Source organism: Neophocaena asiaeorientalis, unplaced genomic scaffold, assembly GCF_003031525.2.
Source record: "Neophocaena asiaeorientalis asiaeorientalis breed wild unplaced genomic scaffold, Neophocaena_asiaeorientalis_V1.1 scaffold504, whole genome shotgun sequence".
NCBI lineage: Eukaryota > Metazoa > Chordata > Mammalia > Artiodactyla > Phocoenidae > Neophocaena > Neophocaena asiaeorientalis.
The window spans coordinates 4,876,216-4,893,520 of record NW_020174438.1 but is presented as its reverse complement, the minus strand read 5'-3'; the positions used below and the strand labels follow the sequence as shown (position 1 = coordinate 4,893,520).

Sequence of the window (17,305 nt, the reverse complement as noted above, 5' to 3'; positions counted from 1 at the left end):
TTTCTTTCTTTTCAATTTTTCTGACTTTTATTATCTATTTTTCTAGTCTTTTTGTACTTCCTAAGACCTCTAGTACAACACTGATCGGAAGTGGTGATAGTGGGCATTCTTTTCCTGATCTCAGAGTACAAGTTTTCAATAGTTTACCATTAAGTAATTTTTCCTATAGGATTTTTTTAGACACTTAGGAGATTAAGGAGCTTCCCCTGTATTTCCAATTTGCTTAGGGTTCTTTTGTAAAAAATCATAAATATATATTACACTTTATAAAATGCTTTTCTGTATACAATGAACTTAAAACACTTCATAATTCTTTTAATGTGGTGAACTATGCCAATTAATTTTCAATTGTCAAGCCAGTTTTGTATTCTTGTAATAAACTATACTTGTTTATAATAAATTCTGCATGAAATGAAACTTCTGTCATTATGAACCATCCTTTTTTATTGCTAGTAAAATTTTACTTTAAAAATCTACTTTAATATTTATATAGTGACAATAGGTTTTTTTAAAGGTAGTTTTGCATGGTGTATTCTTTCTGTTCACTTTCAACCTTTTTGTAATCTTGTACATTAGATAAAGCCCTTAAAAGCAGCATAAAGCTTTAAAAAATTCTGATTATCTTTTTCTTTTAATTGGAGCATTTATCAATTTATAAGTAACATAATTACTGATATATTTGAATTTAAATTTACCATCTTACTCTTTGCTTTCTATTTGTCCCATCTGTTCCATACTTCCTTTTCTCTCCTTTCTTGCCTTCTTTTGGATTATTTTTTATTATTCCATTTCCTTCCTTCTAATAGCTTGAGGGATTTATGTTATTTAATATCACCGTAAGTTCTTTATAATAAGTGTTCTAATAAGTGGTCTGTTAAGATTTTATTTTGTTTCTGACAGATTGAAATGATAAATAATGTCTTTTCTCACTGTCAGGTATGATTTTGATAGCAAGCTTCTCAAATAGTAGGACATCACACCTTACACCTTTGCTTACACTTATATACAAAGAGAATATAGTTAGAACGATAGAGTATCAGGAAAATTACTGCATAACAACAAAATCACAGCCTTTCAGTACTTAATGCAAAAATTTTATCTGTCCCAAATCTCACACTATACTCCCAATCTGTTTCTCAAGTTTCACATTGGTATTTGTACATTTAAATTGTCATTTAAAATGAGATATCTATAGTTCTTTGAAAACAGTAGGATTGAAACTAATAGTAACATTAAGACAACTTTCTAAGATATGTACAGGGCTTACAACTTACAAAGTATTTTCACAGCATTATTGTATTTAATCAAACCAGTAATTTATAAATGCAAAGAATAGAATTTACCTGGAAATGAAAATTATTAAACTTGTGGATGGTAGAAATGGAGTTTTCAAAGATATAAAGCATGGAATAGGGCTTAACAGATATATAAAACAGCAATAGACAAAAGAACAGAAAAAAGAACATGTGTTCATTTACATTCTTTAAGTAATATCTCCTGAAAAAATTCTAATTAGACAGCATAAGGAAACCCTACCTACACTTGGGTTAGCAAATTACAGCCTGTGGGCCAAAACTGGCCTTGCCCATTTATTTATGTACCGTCTATGGCTGCTTCAGTGGCAGAGTTGAGTAGCTGCAATGAGAGAACATATACCCTGCAAAACTGAAAATATGTATGTACTATTTGGCCCTTTAAAGAAAAAGTTTGCAGACCCCTGACCTATAGCAGATTTTCATCTCTCCTCTCTGCCTGGGCAAATTCTATTCTTACTCAAGTTATCTCAGACATGTTAGAAGAGAGGCAAATGGGAAGAGAAAGACAAATATGGGAAATTCATAAAGCGGACAAAAACTGTTACCATTCACTTTCTGATCTAATATAGGCACTGTTCAGTGATATAACTGTACTTCTGAGAATGTCAGTGAGATGCTTGCACATGCTGCATAAAAAGTGTCCCTTAAACACACATACCCCTGGACACCTTGCTCCTGTTTTCTAGCATCTCTCTTTCTCTCTGTGCTATGGATGCAAATAGCCCATTCAAGATGCAAATGGAAGGAAGGAAAGGTCTCTTTTTGGACACCACCAACAGACTTACCTCCGGCAGAGTGAATACATCCTGTTGGAGGCGGTGATTCGAAAGTACTCTGGTTTTGAGCGAGAAGAGCTGCTACTTATGGTTCCCAAACCTAAACGCTGATAGTCTCTGAAGCAAGCTTTTTCCACTAACTGTTCCATTGTAGATTTCTCCGAAGCCTTCAGGGTGGTACTTGTGGGGAGTTCACTATCATCTGAAACTGTGATGGCAGAAACAGGTTTTGAAGAAATGATATAGCTCAAAGTAGAGGATTAAAAACTTCCTTCTGAAGAGGATCCTTAACCAAGAGAGGTTTATATTAGGGCTAGAGGTGCTATGTATACCAAAATTAAATCATGTAATAGGGGTGAAGGAAAAAAAAAAAAAACTGTAATAGGAAATAAAACATCAGGAGCTCAACTAACTCAAAGTGTCAGGGAAATTAACTCAAAATTTCTAAAAACAATCTAATTTTGAATTCATTACCCATATTTTTCTGTTTTAGTCAGGCTTGCTTATTAATGTCCACCTGTAGTGATTTCTGTTTAGGACTCTATAGAATAAACATTCATACTTTGTGAGAGACTAACCTGTCAGTAAAACTGATCCCTAACATGATCACTACATAAACTCATCATTCCAGGTTTCAGTTAACTTCAAACAGCATAAATTTTTATTAGAAATTTTTAGATTAAGCAGAAGGTCACTAGTGGGAAATGACCTTTCTTAGGTATGAAGGAGTTGTATTTGGTAGAAGTTATATTTTGTCAGAGGATGTGGTATATATGGGAAACTCCCTCACAATTTTGCAATCGCAGGTTACAGAATCCTTTAAGATTTTAGATGTTGGAAGAATTCCCAATAATGAAGTATTTTAGGGAGGATTTTAAAAAAAACAACATTCCTAATTGGTACTGCATGTTCTAACTAAAAAAAAAAAATTTCCCTGTTAAAGACTATCTTTACTTACTTCCCTGTTTATTTTTAAAGTGAGAGAAGTCAAATTAAGCTTTCAAAGTTTTTGGAAATGTACTCAAAGTTCTAAAGTCAAAGGGAATGATATGGCTCTCTTCCATTAAAAGGAAAAAAAAAAAACCCCAGCTTATCTCTATAAGACTTTGTGCTTTAGTTTGTGAACTTCACAATGCAAATATATCATTAGGTATCAGTTTTATTTGTGTTGGCCTCTTCAGAGGAGCAAAGAGCATTATATAATTTGGTCTTTTGGTGGAATAACTATCATAGAATAAGTTTTTGTTCTGTGAAATCATAAAATCTTTGAATTAGAAGTCAATAGTGATGGGTAGCAGTAGTTTTTGTATGGCTTTCCATGTGACTGTGAGAAGCCAGGGTTCCAATAAATGGTCTTTTCACTGCCCCCAGAGGCAAGCCCGTAGATACACATACTGAAATGGAGACCTTTAGCTAGTGAGCTCTCTAAAGGTGAGGTTTCTATCTTTAAAATGTTCTTGTTGTTATTAGTAGGAGTAAAAGTAGCAGTTGTATAATCACTGATTGAGTCTAAGAGCCTGAGAAAGAAAAGGGTACAATGGCATCCTCTCTATTAGACCAGATTCTCTCTAGTGTTAATTCCATAAGCATACTTGACACTAGGTTAAGGAATAACATTTGCTGCTAGTTTTCTGCCTTTATTTTCCTGACGGAGAGTTATCTCCGCTTCCCAGATTCTGCTCTTTTAAATATTTAGCAGGCACTTTCTTCTTATCATCTAAGAATGCCTTCATCTTAGGCCCCCATTTTGATGAAGAGCACCCACAATGTTCTTACCAAAACCTCAAATCTTCAACTTTGAATATTTAATGCCCTTATTTCCTTATTCTTATTCCATAACAATAATGTATGGGGGGCTACTTTATACCTAAATTTTCTATGTAGTGGGGTTTCTTTCTTTTTCCCTTTAATGAGACCCACATAACAGTGGCCAATCAGCTCTATGGATTTGGTAGAGGAGGAATTTAACTTAACAAAATCTTATCTGAACAATGGAATATTGGGAAAATAAAAAAATTTTTTTTTCCAGTTCTGAGAAGCTGGTAAGTGCCTCTCATCTTATTAGATAGATCTAGGTTTTTGAGAGTCAGGTTTAAGTGCAACTATGTCTTAGTCTCTTGTTCTTACTCATATAAGAAGAAAGATATAAAGTTCATTCATGAAGGAAAAACAAGTTCTCACATACCAGATATGTCATCCTCTTCATTCCATCCAGGACGGTTCACTCTCTCTTCCACAATTGTCCCTGTCCTCCTCTTCAATAAATACTGCCGCCCAATCGTCATTTTCCCTGCCCTTTTGGCACCTTTCACAATTGTTTTTGAGAAGGTGCTACAAGTCACAAAACCAAAGAGAATGTCAATTTAATATGAAGATGTCACTTATATTTTTTGATACCTACGTTGCTCAACTTGTTTCTTCTCTATTCCCACAGCCACTAGCATTGTCCAGACCTTCATTAAGCCTCTCTTTCTTTAGATCACTTTTTATATGTCAGCAGACTAATTTCCCATAAAACACTGCTGTCATCAGGACACTGTTTTAGGCAAAAAGTGCAAGAACCTAGAGTGGGACACAAACTACTTATCATTCCCCATCTAAACTCCTCAGTTTGGCTTTTTGGTCAAACATGCCCCTAACCTACTCTGGTTATCCATGCCACTCCCCCCACCAGTTCCCAGAGACTATGCTTGCAGAAGTCCTTCTCCATGGAAAGCCAGCCTGCCTCCTTCTCTGCTGATTCAAACTCTCTACTAACTCATAAGTTTTTCTTTAAGATCTTGACAATTATAACTGGCAACACCTTTACTTATTTCTTAAGTGTTTTAAATGTGTATGTGTGGTGTCCTGCCTTCTGACACTAGAAGCCTTCTGAGATACAGAAAAGAGTAAAATCATTCCCCTCTTTGAGAGGAGAAAAAATAAGAAACCAGAAATTTGAGTATCCTTTTGAGAGTCAGCTTTAATTAAAGAGAAACTAGGATTTAAGTCATTTGGACCTAAAAGTACTTTATTTATTTAAATGGTTTACTTTTTCTTGCTGATAGAAATTCTGGGTATAGATATCTACAATTCAAAGAATTAAACAAAGAACCTATTTCCTGAATAATCATATTGAGATGAAGGTTTCAAGTAAGATTGTTTTTGATTATGTTCTTCTTTATTGCAAAGAACAGAACTCTTTTTGTGTTTTCTTGTCATTTGATGAAAGGTGGTAAAGATTCTTTTGTTGTCAAATAGTTTTACCAGTCCTCGTCTTTAGTGATCTGAAGTGTAAATCTGAGGGTTATGAGCATGTTTTACATAGTTGTTAGAAATCACAGAATACTGGTATTTCCTAAATTAAACCTATTGTGAATCACTTCAGGTGTAACTTAAACTTAATAGGATTTTTGAATTTTTTCCAGCTAGAGCTATATCTTTTGTTTTATATATGCAAGACAATTCTAAGGTATTTAAAAATTTTAAATTGCTATATCTCTGTTGTAGCTTGACAGAATCAGCTTGATTTTATAGATATATATAACCAACCCCACCCTGACAGTTTCTAAACATAAAACACCATACAAAACTTTGTTTCTTCCATAGAGGGCTGAGATAATGAATATCATAGGCTCCCCTGTGACCCCACAGTGCTAAGATAAGATGCTTAGCTCACCATTGTAATTGCCTAGAAAGCTGTTCATACTTCTTCAGCATCTCATATCTGGCTATACGTGGTCTCTTTTGCTCACCAGGTAACAACGGTACAAGTGGCTAGCTATGCAGTTTAGAAGTGACTCAAATCACCTATAATCCCCAACCTACCCCACTTTCAGGCAAAAAGGCTTTTTCTCCAAAATCTGCAGAGTACTCCCTAATATGTAATTTGTACTAGCAGATGTCCAAATTCCAGGTGTTTGATGATGAATGGACTGAAATGTTAAGCCTTATATTTTATCACTAACTGAAGAGAATTTTAAAGCAATTGTTATTTTGTAATAACTGAAATTTAAAAGTTTCAACATGAATTCCTCAACATTTTCATCAGAAAATAAGGATTCCTACTAAAGAAATATGACAAGTAAATGCAATGCCTGATCCTGGATTGGATCCTGTACCAGACAGAAAAAAAAAGTAGCTGTGAAGGCTCATAAGCAAAATTTGAATATGGAATCTGGGTTAGGTAAAAGTTTTATGACAATTAAATTTCCTGGTTGTGATTACTGTACTGTGGTTATGTAAGATAATGTCTTTGTTCTTAGGAAATGTATATTGATGTATTTAAGGATAAAGGGGCATTATATATGTAATGCAAATGGTTTAGAAAAAATATATATATGAGAGAGAAAATGATAAAGAAAATGGAATAAAACAAACAACTGGTGAATCTGGGTAAAGGGTATACAGGAATCCTTTGTACTATGTTGTAACTTTTCTATAAATTTGAAATTATATCTAAATTAAAAGTTACAAAAAAAGAAAAAATAAACATTCTCATCTCTAGACCAGAGCAAAACTGTCTACTAGACCTGGATATTAATGAAAACTGAAGTTAGAAAGCGATCAGTACAGGAAAAAGGGAAAACAGAATTTCACATTCTAAAAATGCATCATGAGCAATGGACATGATGGTTACATATATTGATGCTGCTGTTCCATAACTCCTGAGCTTGGTTCAATGGGTGTGACAAAACAGCAAACAAAGAGAACAGTCACATATTGACCCAAAAGATAGGTCACTTGGCCTGACAGTCAACTATGGGAGGGCTGAAATGAAGAAACCTGTCTTCTTACCGAAAGGAAGTGTTCTTTTCCTTCTGCTTGGGTAAAATTATTTGTGGGGTAGTTTGTCCAGCAGCAAAAGCAAAGGTGGTAAAAATGGACTGAGGATAACGAAACTTCATCAGCTGTTTCTTAAAGATCTCTACTACTTCTGGACTCACTTCTTCATCAAATGCTACTTTAATCAACTAGGGACAAAAGAAATTAAACATATCAGAAACATTAAGGATTTCCAGATAGCTTCCCCCAAATTACTGAAATAACAAAAAAATAATAATACTAAATGGCAAGAGTTTCGAAGTTGAAGGGACCTTGGATATCATGCAATAAAATTTTAAAATTTCAAAAATAAAAAAGGCTCAGAAAGGTTTACTTGCTATAGATGGTTAGTTGGCAAGAAAAATCGTGTATCTTGAAGTTGAGTTTCTTTAAGACTATCTTTTCTCAATTTCTTTTCATTACTTTTCTTTTCTTTTCTTTTTTTGGTTGAGCCACACGACTTGTGGGATCTTAGTTTCCTGACCAGGGAATGAACACAGGCCCTCGGCAGTGAAAGCACAGAGTCCTAACCACTGGACAGTCAGGGAATTCAAGACTATCTTTTCTATGATGGGATAGGGAAATTAACTTATAGTGGCTGGAGTAGGAAACATGTCCTTCTCATTTATTAACTGTTGGTTCTAGATAGGGAATTTGGCCTAAGAAGGTCTCTTCCTACCCAGAGATACTATAAACCTAGGAAGAAAAAATTCAGTTTGACTAGAATCCTAGCCAGTAGACCCATGCAGCATTCTAGTTTAGAGTCCTTTGGCAGTTGGAATAGTGAAGAAATCTCTAGGAGGTCAGTACTCTCAGGTGACCAGAGAAGGTCTGGGCCTAGAGATCAGCAGACTTACATTTCACACAATTAGCATATGGAGGTACTAGGGAGGGCTTCTTGCCTGGAAGGAACGAGGCAAGAACTGGAACCCCTGCAAACCTGAGAAGTCAGAGACAAGGCAGGAAGAGTGAGAAGAGCACAATGTCGCAGACTGAGAATTATAAAAAAAGGAAAACTAAGAAAAGATCACTCTTCCAAGTGTCTGGTTTGCCTCAATAATTTCACAAGTTCTGATATGTTCAGAGCTCCCTGAAAAAAGCTCATCAGGGGTTACTCAGAACCTTAGACCTAGCTATAATTCTCAGAGCTCTACCTTTTCCACAGAAGAGCCACAGGGCATTTCCTTCTGAAATAGATCCCAAGCGATGCTTTCTGTCTAAAGACTTTATCAAACCCAAACTGAGGTATGACTTGGCACAGAATAAGAGTCAACTGTGTGTGTCTGAATTTCTAAGATCACTGAATATCAACAGATAATGTGTTACTACTCTGAGTTGACTGCAGGGCTCAGGAAATGGAGGATTAAATCCAATACCATTCAAGAGTTGACTCAATCAAAGATTACCCTCTCAGACCCTCTAATTCTCCTCATCCTCTAACTCCTGACCATATGATCAAAAGAAAGTGGCCATGACATCATTTGTAGAAAACTTTTAAACAGGAGACAAATGGCTCCCTTTCTTAATACCTGAAAAGATGCTGATGTGATCTGCAGTCCTTCTTGCATGTTCTGTTGTAGCTGGTTCTGCATTGCGATCTTCTTCTCCTTGGTGATGGAGGCAATGGGAAAACTTCGCACAACTGTCTGCTCACCAACTATAGGAAGACAGGGTACAGACTAAGCAACAGCACTTTACAGCTCATTTCTTTTTAAAAAATAAATTTATTTATTTTTGGCTGCATTGGGTCTTTGTTGCTGCACGCGGGCTTCTCATTGTGGTGGCTTCTCTTGTTGTGGAGCACAGGCTCTAGGCACGTGGGCTTCAGTAGTTGTGGTGTGTGGGCTCAGTAGTTGTGGCTCACGGGCTTAGCTGCCCCGCGGCATGTGGGATCTTCCCGGACCAGGGCTCGAACCCATGTCCCCTGCATTGGCAGGTGGATTCTTAACCACTGCGCCACCAGGGAAGCCCTTTTCTAGAGCTCTTTTTTAGTCTCTGCGCTCATTTCACCAGCCTCTGCCGGAGAAATGTGTCTGGAAAGGACAATGTCCAGGAATGCAGTGAGAGAAAGTGCCACGACTCTAGAATCGCATTCATTAGTTTTGTTGCATGGCAATTCATTCCTGAGAAACAATCCTTTCCCGGAATGAAGGAACTGTCCCAGCCTGCCAGGCTTCATTCTAGTTCCCCAGCCTATTATGTGCCACACAAGATCATCTGGTTTAAGGTATCTTATAGGAAGGGTAGGTTTTATACAGAAGAAAAGAAGTATTTTCAAATATTGAAAAGACACTTATCATATTTAATGTAATAATAAAGCAAAAGAGAAAAGATTGTTAAAGTTTGTTTCTGTATAAAGGTGCTATACTATGTATATGTGCCTTCAGAAGATATATGATTGGGCTTAGGCTCAAGATTTTCAGGAGTTTAAATATTAAAGCAAGAAAGGGAAAATACAAATAATTATTTATCAACTACCTGAGGGTATGAAGATGAGCATCTAGAAAAGAAGTAGCACACATGAAGCTTCCCTTGGAGAGCTCACAGTTCCCCACGGGGGAGGAAAGTCACATGCAGAATACAGAATACAACAACGTGCAATTAGCTCCTAGGTTTGAGGGAACATGGCTTTAAATATTTCAGAAGGGGAGAAGACTTCTGCACGCTAGATGGCTAGAGACTGATTCCTGGAAGAAGTGAGAGAGAAGGTGAGCGTTGAAGAGAATGTAGGTTTGGATCTGCAGAGGGGGAAAGGGTGGGCATTTCAGGCAGTGGTACAAGTAACAGAAAAGAGGAGCAATGGGCTAGGCCCCTCAGCTAGTAAGCCAAAGGGGGTGAGATTTGAACTAGGTTTATCTGACTTAAGAGCCCATATATTAAGTAATCTACTTATTATTATCAGAATTCCTCAGTCCCTGAACTTCTGAATTCCTAACCTGGAAAATTCTCTTATATTAGACTCATACCTAGAGCCTAAACAAAATCAAGACATACACAGGATTTAAGTTCTAAGATGTATTAAATGACTTACATAACACATGTCAAATGATCAGATTTCTATGTGGCATTAAAGGAGAAATTTTAAAATTTAAATTAACTTAAAAAGAGAAATAAAAGAGGCAAATACAAAACTTTTCTCTGATGAAAATAATTTTCCTAAAATGTGAAATTAACCCAAAAATTGTCAGGAAAAAACAAGAGACCAATACAAGCTTTCACACTAAATATGGCTTTGATTTCTTTAAAAGACATAAATTAGAGCAATTTAAATGACCAAGTATCTCATATATTTATATGCCCAAAATATATGTTTATGGCCACTGAGCTCACAAAGGTTTTAGTAAAAAAATGCTTTAAGTACTAGATATTTAGTTTTAAAAATACACTTGCTTACAAATACAAATGTAATTTATTTACAGTAACATGACAGGAGAGGATTGAGAAATTTTGCTCTCTTTTTCACTCTTTTTCAAAAGAGCACAACTATTCCTGATGATTCATTCTCTTTATTGAATTTTACAAGCTTTTTGCTTTTCATGTGGTAAGCAATCTTTATGACCAATAAACCATCTTGATTCTGTCTAAGCAAGGGATTATACAACTGTTAGATTCTGAAGATAATACAGTTTATAAATCTGAATTCCACTGTCTAACAAAGTGCATAACACATAGTACACACTCATCAAATGCTATTGAATAAATAATTTCAGATGAGAAAAGAATTCTAGTGACCATTTATCCCAATGTTTCTCAATCCTCAGTATGTAACAAAAATACACAGATGCCTTGCGGGGGGGTTCCCCCTCCTAGAATCCTATTACAGATTCTAATTCAATTGTTTGAGAGTTAGGCCCAGAAAAAAACCCCTTTTTTTTTAAAGCTTCCCAGATAATTCATATACGCAGTCAAGGCTGAGAGCAACTGCATTATCACCAAGCAAGCCCAATTCCCTAATTTTATAAAAGGGGAAACTGAAACTCACAGAGGTTAGGGGACTCACTTAAGATATCAAGATTGGTCAACAGTGATCTAAACCTGAGCTTCTTGATTTGGAGTCCAATAATTTTACCCAAAACCTTATATGCTTTTCCTATCAACCAGAATAGTTTATATAGAGGTTTAAAAAAGATAATTCAGACTTGATAAGGTATGCTATTCCCTTCTAATACAGAAGATTGTAGAGCCTAGTAGTAAATAGAAGTTGAGGGAGTTTAGTGAATAGAAGAGAGGTATCTTCTTAGAAGAGAGGTCTGCTGAATAGAAGAGAGGTCTGCTAAGAGAGGAATGGGGTTAGTTGAAATGGAATGAGAGAAGTGGAGTTAGTTAGTTAGTGCTGTACAGCCCTGCAATGCTTAGCACACCCTTCCACAAAAGGGATCATGAGTCTGGAAAACCTCAGCCTTACAGTTTACTGCAGGACTCAGAAGGTGGGGCAAATCAGCAGAGGATGTTAGTAGCTGGATACTATGAATATCCCTAAGTCACAAAATGCTGCCTCATGAAATTATTATAGTTTCAGTGGATGAACCGTGGTTTGCTCTCTAGAAGATACCTTTGGTTCTTCAAATAAGAATCTATGATCCAAATTATCATTAGCTTTGACAGACAAAAGTTCTAAAAAAATCTGTGTAGTAAAAAGGCTTACTCTGAATCTGAACTGACTCGCAAATCACTGCACACAGATGGAATCAAAGCCTCATGTAGCACATAGATAACCCTGTTCTGATGGCATTATATGAGCCATACCTAGCTGATCATGGGGAGTCCCTCTGAACAGAATTCTGTATGTGGTGAGGAACAAGGCTCCTTCTGCTGGCAGGAGCTGAGGGCCTCCAAGAAGGCCTCCAGTGGCTTCTTCTCTTCCATCAGGATCCAGCAGGACTCGAAGACCTTCACAAACAATTTCTTCTCCAGGCAGTAGAGCAGGTCTAAGAATCTTGGGCTAGCAACAGAGAAAGTTAATTTAAACACAACTCTAGTGGGATTTCCAACCCTTAGACCAAGGTTATCTTTGCAGTTACAGATCTAAAAAATTTGAGCCAGATTTCCCAAGTAGACAAAATGAGTAAACAGATTTGGGAAGAGGCAGAAATGATGTTTCTATATCCAAATGTAAAAAGATTCTTCTCAGCATTGCTTATTCACAGTAAAATCATTGGAAATTACTAAACTTTTTGAGATACCTATTCAATGGAACATTTTGCAACCATTAAAAAAATGACATGGATCTATATATGTGAACATAGAAAGATGCCAGAATACATTGCTAAGTAAAAAAAGAGCTACCAACCAGTGTGTATATTATGAACCCCTTTTAGAATATGAACCAAACTGTTAAAGGTGGTGCTATCATGGTTAAGGGTAGAGGTCGGGGTGAGGAGGACCATGGGGGACTTTCATTTTGTACAATGTGTGCTTCTTTAATGTTTCAATTTTATACAAAAGCATTGTTACTTTGAAAATTGAAAAAAAAATATTTTAAAAAAATAGATGCATCTTTGAAGAGCCTTTCTTAGCCTTTTATAAAGATTAACACAAAAAATGGCCAAGCTATGACCATTTATACATCTTGGGAAGTAAGGAACCACATGATACACTCCCCTGAAGGGTTCAAAAAAATCCATCTCTCCTGAAGATATAATACGCTTATTATTTTTTTTTCCTGAGCAATAAAAACTATATAAATCAGCACTATTCTTTTTGTTGGCTCTAGGAACCTCAGAGCTAAATGTAAAGCCAAAGTATAATGTTCACTGTGTGTCAGATTTCTGATAGAATTATCTCTCCTTTCCATCTGGCTTCTGATTTCTCCTTTGAATTTATTTTTAGTAGTTCTGTTATATAGGTAAGAGGGTCTTGAACCCTAGTCCCACAGACTGGTGCCAGACTAACTGCAAAATAATCATCTGGGAGGCTTGTTAAAGTACAGATTCCCAGGCCAAGTCCCAGGGTACTCCTATTCAGGAGGCTGGGCTGGGATTCAGGCCTCTCAATTTTTAATAGACTTCCCAGATGTTTGCGATGTATGCTTGTAATGCATACAGATTCAGGAACCTGGTGATTTTATGGTAATTGCCTTAAGTCATTTTTGGGGGGAAACAGGCAGGGCATAAAATCGTGGCTTGAGCTTGGAAGTTAGAATGTTCATAATTTATGCCTTGCCTATAAAAGTAGACTCAACAAGAGGTTATTATTGCTCCTTTGTTGATCAACTATTCTGTTTCACTATACTTTTTAATGAGGATCTACATGTAAACTCCTCTCAAAGTTTAATGTATCATTAAAACTAGAGCTGGTCTCTGTAGAAGGTTAGGAGAAGGTACTTTCTGGGGCACAACAGTCTACTGTTGCTTTTTAAAGAGATTTTATACTCTGAAAGCATGTAGTCTGGAATAATTACCTTCTGTATAGGTGGAAGTCTTCTACTCTCTCGATGCACTGCTTCTAGGGTTTCAACGTGCATAGCTACAATTCCTGGGATGAATCAGAGTATTCAAAATGAAAGAGTACCAAACAAGCAGAATTAAAACAAATTCTGGATATTTTAGAATTAAAAACTAATCATAGTTTGGTGGTTCCTCAAAAAGTTAAACACAGAATTACCATATGACTCAGTAATTCCACTCCGAGGTATATACCCAAAAGAACCGAAAATAAGACTCAGATACTTGTACATGAATATTCATAGTAGCACTGTTCACAACAGCCAGAAGGTCAAAACAATCCAAGTGTCCATCAACAGATGAATGGATAAATAAAATGTGGTATATCCATACAATTACAGTATTATTCAGTCATAAAAGGAGATGAAGTTACAATACCTGCTACAACTGGATAAACCTTGAAAACATTATGCTCAATGAAATAAACCAGACACAAAAGGACAAGTGTTATATGATTTCACTTATATACAGTATCTAGAATAGGCAAATTCATAGGGATAGAAAGTAGATTAGAGGTAACCAGGGGCTAGAGGGTGGAGAATGGGGAGCTGTTGCTTAATGGGTACAGAGTGTCTGTTTGGGGTGATTAAAAAGTTTTGGTAATAGACAGTTGGTGACAGTTGTACAACATTGTGAATATAATTAATGCCACTGAGTTTTACACTTAAAAAAGTTTAAAATGGCAAATTTTATGATATATTTTACTAATTTAAAACTATTGAAAGAAACTAATTGAAACAAAAATAAATAGCAGGCTAAACTACATGGAAGCCAAGTATTATGCTGGAGAAAATAGACCCATAAGAATAATTCTTATTCAGTTATCTCTAATATTCTGGTTCTCTAATATCTGCAAAGTGATTACCTGGTATCATGCAATGCAGGCTCTTGATGTGATCCTGAGTAACTCCACTCTCTGTACAAACTTTGTCAATAAATCGGGTAATGAAACGCACAACAGAATTGGCAATGTCATTATTCTCTGAATCTTCAAACCCACTTTCTGTATCATAGCTCTCAGCTACACTTCCTGCAATACTAAGAAAGTTAAGGAAAGAAATCATGGTCAGTAAAACAAATGACTACTATATCACAGTGATCTTCCATAGCAATTTAAACTTGCTCAAAGGGATGTATACTCAAGTAGAAACCTCACTTAACTCCACGGCTTCTCTGTAAGTGATAGTGGTGAAACATGATGTTCTGTGTGCCTACATTTGGAAGCTATTGTCAGGCATTGTTCTTTGGATCCAGATTTGTTTTTGTAAGGAATATCTTCTGTCATTTTTCTAAGAGGAACTCACGAACCACAGAAAATAAAACAAAAAGAGACTTTAAATTTTATCTGATACTTAGACCTTCTAAAAAAACTTGTCCTTCCAAATTAATTGCCACATGGAGCCAGACAAAGTAATATGGCTATCTTTGGCCTTTGGCAACCGGGGGACATGTCCCTGGTAGGCAAAGTAAAAGAACTTTTTTTCAGCAAGTAGCGTATTTTTCCAAATGGAAGAACAAAATTGTCCTATGAACCCTTCTCTTGCCAATATTCTTCTTTCTGTCAGTGAATCACAACCATTTTGGTCACTTTGAAACCATCATTTGTCTGTAGGTGATACAAATCATGCAAAAGAAGGGAATAAATTTGAAATGGAGCAGATGTGAAAGTGTAATACCTGCCCGTGTTGCTTTTTTTTTTTAATTCAATAAATACTCCTGCCTCCTATGACTTCTTTTAGACTGCTAGTCATGGAAAAGACTCACTGCCAACTCTAAACTACTCACTTCTCTTTCTTCCAAATCCAACCACATTAGCTGAATCAGTGTTAGAAGTAAAGCAAAGTAATGAATTTGGCCATCACACCACCCCAAAGCATTAACAAACTTAGGTGTCTTAGCCACTCACTATGTAAATCAGATTGTAGAAAATGTCATGAAAGAAAAAAAAGGTATGAGCAAGTGATGGATGTGTTACTTAAGACAGGGAAGTCAGGAAGGCCTCTCTGGGTGGGTGACATTAGAGCAGAGAACTAAATGAAGTGAGGGAGTGATTCTTATGACTATTTCAGGAAGAGTATTCCAGATTGCAGGAACAAGAAGTACAAAGGCCCTGAGGCAGTATCATGCCTCGAATGTTGAACAGGGATACCAGTTTCATTGACGGAAGAGTGATAGGAAATAAGGTCTGAGCAATAGCCAGGGGCCAGATCCTGTTAGGCCTTATGGTTTTATTCTCAGTGGTATGGGAAGTAGTAGGGTTAAGAGCAAGGAATTGTTGAGGACATGATTACAGGCAAATGCAATGGATAAACTGAGGAAAAGGAGGGCCAAGAAACAAATAATCACTTTGACAAGAAGGAGTTCATTAGTAATTTTCCAGAGTGCTTTCTGTAAATTGCTGTGGTGGAAAGTAACTGAAGGGCTGGATCAGTAGTGGTTGAGACATTTGAAAAATCAGAGGTCATGAAAGAGAAGAGAGTATGGGAGGTGATTAACAATAGTTGGATGTAGTGAAAGTCTTTTAATAGAGAAAAGCTGAGCAAGTCTGAAGATGAGGAAAATGGTTAATTTTTGAAATATGTATAGCAATATTTACCCGAAATACTTTATATCCTGTGCTAAGCCAAGAAGAATAGGAGGGTCTCTGTGTGTCCACATTTGGTACCTGTTTGTGACAATGCTGTTGCTCCCACTTTCCCAGTCTCCTGGTGCTGATGTTCTTAGGAGCTTGTTTTTACTTGTATCTAGTGGAACTAGCAGATTGACCATGAGGTTTGCAAAGTGAATGGCCTGACTGAAGACAGTGCTTTCCTCACGTTGCACCAGCTCCTGCTGAGCTGATTTGCTCAGAGTAGGCCAAAGGCGTAGCTGCTCGGCTGCCAGGTCCATTGCTGTCTTCTCCTGATATTGGTCATCAGGCAGTTTACCCTAAAAACCAAAGCAAAAATATCCAAATCTGGGACTTCCCTGGTGGTGCACTGGTTGAGAGTCCGCCTGCCAATGCAGGGGACACGGGTTCGATCCCTGGTCTGGGAGGATCCCACATGTTGCAGAGCAACTGAGCCCGTGCGCCACAACTACTGAGCCTGCGCTCTGGAGCCCGTGCGCCACAGCTACTGAGCCCGCATGCTGCAAATACTGAAGCCCGTGCTCCCTAGAGCCTGTGTTCCACAACTACTGGGCCCACGTGCTGCAACTACTGAAGCCCTTGCACCTAGAGCCCGTGCTCTGCAACAAAAGAAGCCACTGCAAATGAGAAGCCTGTGCGCTGCAACGGAGAGTGGCCCCCGCTCACCGCAACTAGAGAAAGCCCATCTGCAGCAACAAAGACCCAACGTAGCCAAAATTTAAAAAAAATAATAAAAATTAAAAAAAATCCAAATCTATCACTTGACATGAGCTTCAAAAAACATGGAAGATGTTTTAATAATTCATCTATCAAATACCTATGTCAGTAAAAATGAAAATATATAAACAAATTATAACAACAACATGAAACGTAGTCTTTTTTTCTGAGCTCCAACAGGCCTTGAATGGAACCACATGACAAACATAAGGAAGCAGCAGCAAAACAAAGATGTACACACTTCTCATTGCTAACATTTCACTGCATTTATTTATCTCTATGGCTCTATCCCCTTCAAGTTGCCAGTTATAACAAATCGTTGACCTGAAGTACCTATTAATGCTCAGGTCAAATGTGGCAGTAGCATTTTCTAGTACTCTGCAGTTTCTTTTCTTCTGCTCTTTGGAGAAGAAGATAGAATGACCAAAGTCACAAAAAAATAGAGCTAGGTTTCTTTGTAAATATGGGAATCAAACATTATCACCACATGGGTATATAGGTGTCCATGGGATTTTTAAGAGGGGTTTCCTATAGGCTGAAGAGTTAAACAACAGCAGTAACCCACATCTGCACAGCACTTTACAGCTTATGAAGAGCTGGTATATCTATAGTCTCACTCAT

At 36.9% G+C, this 17,305-nt stretch overlaps 1 protein-coding gene across 1 annotated transcript in view; it reads right to left on the bottom strand.

The window, feature by feature from the left end:
• Positions 1-17,305, bottom strand: part of SBF2 (SET binding factor 2) — a 205,505-nt gene that overhangs the window by 54,227 nt on the left and 133,973 nt on the right. The window contains exons 12-19 of the mRNA XM_024757008.1: positions 16,004-16,266; positions 14,204-14,376; positions 13,296-13,369; positions 11,642-11,837; positions 8,425-8,552; positions 6,869-7,044; positions 4,278-4,423; positions 2,102-2,300 (exon numbers count right to left, since the gene is read on the bottom strand). Of these exons, the coding sequence (XP_024612776.1) occupies positions 2,102-2,300; positions 4,278-4,423; positions 6,869-7,044; positions 8,425-8,552; positions 11,642-11,837; positions 13,296-13,369; positions 14,204-14,376; positions 16,004-16,266 (1,355 nt within the window). The remainder of the gene's footprint in view (positions 1-2,101; positions 2,301-4,277; positions 4,424-6,868; positions 7,045-8,424; positions 8,553-11,641; positions 11,838-13,295; positions 13,370-14,203; positions 14,377-16,003; positions 16,267-17,305) is intronic.